At 67.2% G+C, this 702-nt stretch overlaps 1 protein-coding gene across 1 annotated transcript in view; it reads left to right on the top strand.

The window, feature by feature from the left end:
• The first annotated feature begins 521 nt into the window (after positions 1-521).
• The window catches only part of RPA2 (replication protein A2), a 13,879-nt gene continuing 13,698 nt past the window's right edge, over positions 522-702 (top strand). Inside the window, exon 1 of the mRNA XM_024201435.3 lies at positions 522-606. Within this exon, the coding sequence (XP_024057203.1) occupies positions 591-606 (16 nt within the window). The 5' untranslated portion in view covers positions 522-590. The remainder of the gene's footprint in view (positions 607-702) is intronic.

Genomic DNA, 702 nt, shown 5'->3' on the forward strand with positions numbered 1-702 from the left:
CAGCGGGTGGGTGCTGGTTCCCAGGGAATGGGGGTGCTCAGAGGAAAGTCCCTAGGAAGTAGCAGGTGGGTGACGGCTCCCGGGCAGCAGGGTGAGGTAACCCACGCTAGGTTTGCAGGGCAGCAGCCAGGCTAGGGCTACGGGCTCCACTCTAGTCCGCAGGGCACAGCGTGGGCAGGGCGACTCGGCGCCAGGCCCGGTTTAGCACCCGGCGCCGAGCCCGACCCGTGTGTGTGGACAGGGCTAGACAGGCCGTTAATCCCGGAGCCTAACGATGGCAGGGCAGCACGACAGCTAGGCCCCCTGGCACGTGCCCACAGCGCGGGGAGGAGCTTGTCAGACTGGCCAGAGGGGGCAGTGCCAACAGCAAAGATGGCGGCGGCTGCCCATCCGCTCGACGGGTCTGAAGCCACCGGAAGGAGCGGACTGCGCCTGCGCTGCCCCTCACTAAGGTGGGAGCCGATTGGCTGGAGCGTTGCGCGAGCCCTGAGCGTCGGGCTCGCTGACTGGTTGGTTGCTTGTGGCGCGCAGAGGAGCTGTTAGAGGCAGGAGCCGAGCGTGTCCCGGGCTGAGTGTCCGCAGCACCCATAATGTGGAGCAGTCACGGTGAGGGTGTGGCGGGGGTGAAGAGGCTGGCAGGGCGGTGAGGTGGTGTAGTGGGGGAGGGGCTGGCAGGAGGGGAGGGAATGGGGTGATGAAGTG

This window comes from Terrapene carolina, unplaced genomic scaffold (assembly GCF_002925995.2).
Source record: "Terrapene carolina triunguis isolate 2854851 unplaced genomic scaffold, T_m_triunguis-2.0 Scaffold236, whole genome shotgun sequence".
Taxonomy (NCBI): Eukaryota; Metazoa; Chordata; order Testudines; family Emydidae; genus Terrapene; species Terrapene triunguis.